The 503-nt window shown below is 53.5% G+C and overlaps 1 protein-coding gene across 1 annotated transcript in view; it reads right to left on the reverse strand.

Moving 5' to 3' along the window:
- Positions 1–348, reverse strand: part of LOC109822376 (3-phosphoshikimate 1-carboxyvinyltransferase 2-like) — a 10477-nt gene extending 10129 nt beyond the window's left edge. Inside the window, 2 exon segments of the mRNA XM_020388573.1 lie at positions 1–4; positions 7–348. The exon segment at positions 1–4 is cut by the window's left edge and continues 112 nt beyond it. Of these exon segments, the coding sequence (XP_020244162.1) occupies positions 1–4; positions 7–223 (221 nt within the window). The 5' untranslated portion in view covers positions 224–348.

Consider the following 503-nt stretch of genomic DNA (forward strand, 5'->3'; position numbering starts at 1 on the left):
CCGCCGCCGCCGCCACCGACGCCGAAACCACCCTAATAGAACCTCCGCCTCCAGTTCTTCTCCTGACACCGACTGAAAACCCTAATTTCGGCCACGACCCGATCCTAAGCGTAGGAGAAGAGGAGAACGAGATGAGCTTAGGGTTTCGAATCGACGAGAGATGGGGAGAAGGAGAGGGGCTGACGTTGGTGGCGATGCGGTTCGCCATGATCGCTTGCTCCATTCTCTCTCTCTCTCTCTAATTTTTTTTTCCCCCTTCCTTCCTTTCTCTCCCTCTCTAAAATATTTTTTTTGATTTAAGGGTTTTAATAGCTTGTCTTCGGTCTCACCAACCGCGCCACCAACCCCAGCAGCTCTTCGTACTACTCCTAGAGAGGGAGGAATCGGTGGGATGGACCTGCGGGGAATTGGAGGGCGGTGAGGATGTGAGCACGTGGCTGAGTTCGGTTGGGCGGATGTATTTGGTGGGCTCAGTGTATCTGGTTCTGACGGAACAGTGGAAA

The sequence above is a fragment of the Asparagus officinalis genome, chromosome 1 (genome assembly GCF_001876935.1).
Source record: "Asparagus officinalis chromosome 1, Aspof.V1, whole genome shotgun sequence".
NCBI classification, from domain to species: domain Eukaryota; kingdom Viridiplantae; phylum Streptophyta; class Magnoliopsida; order Asparagales; family Asparagaceae; genus Asparagus; species Asparagus officinalis.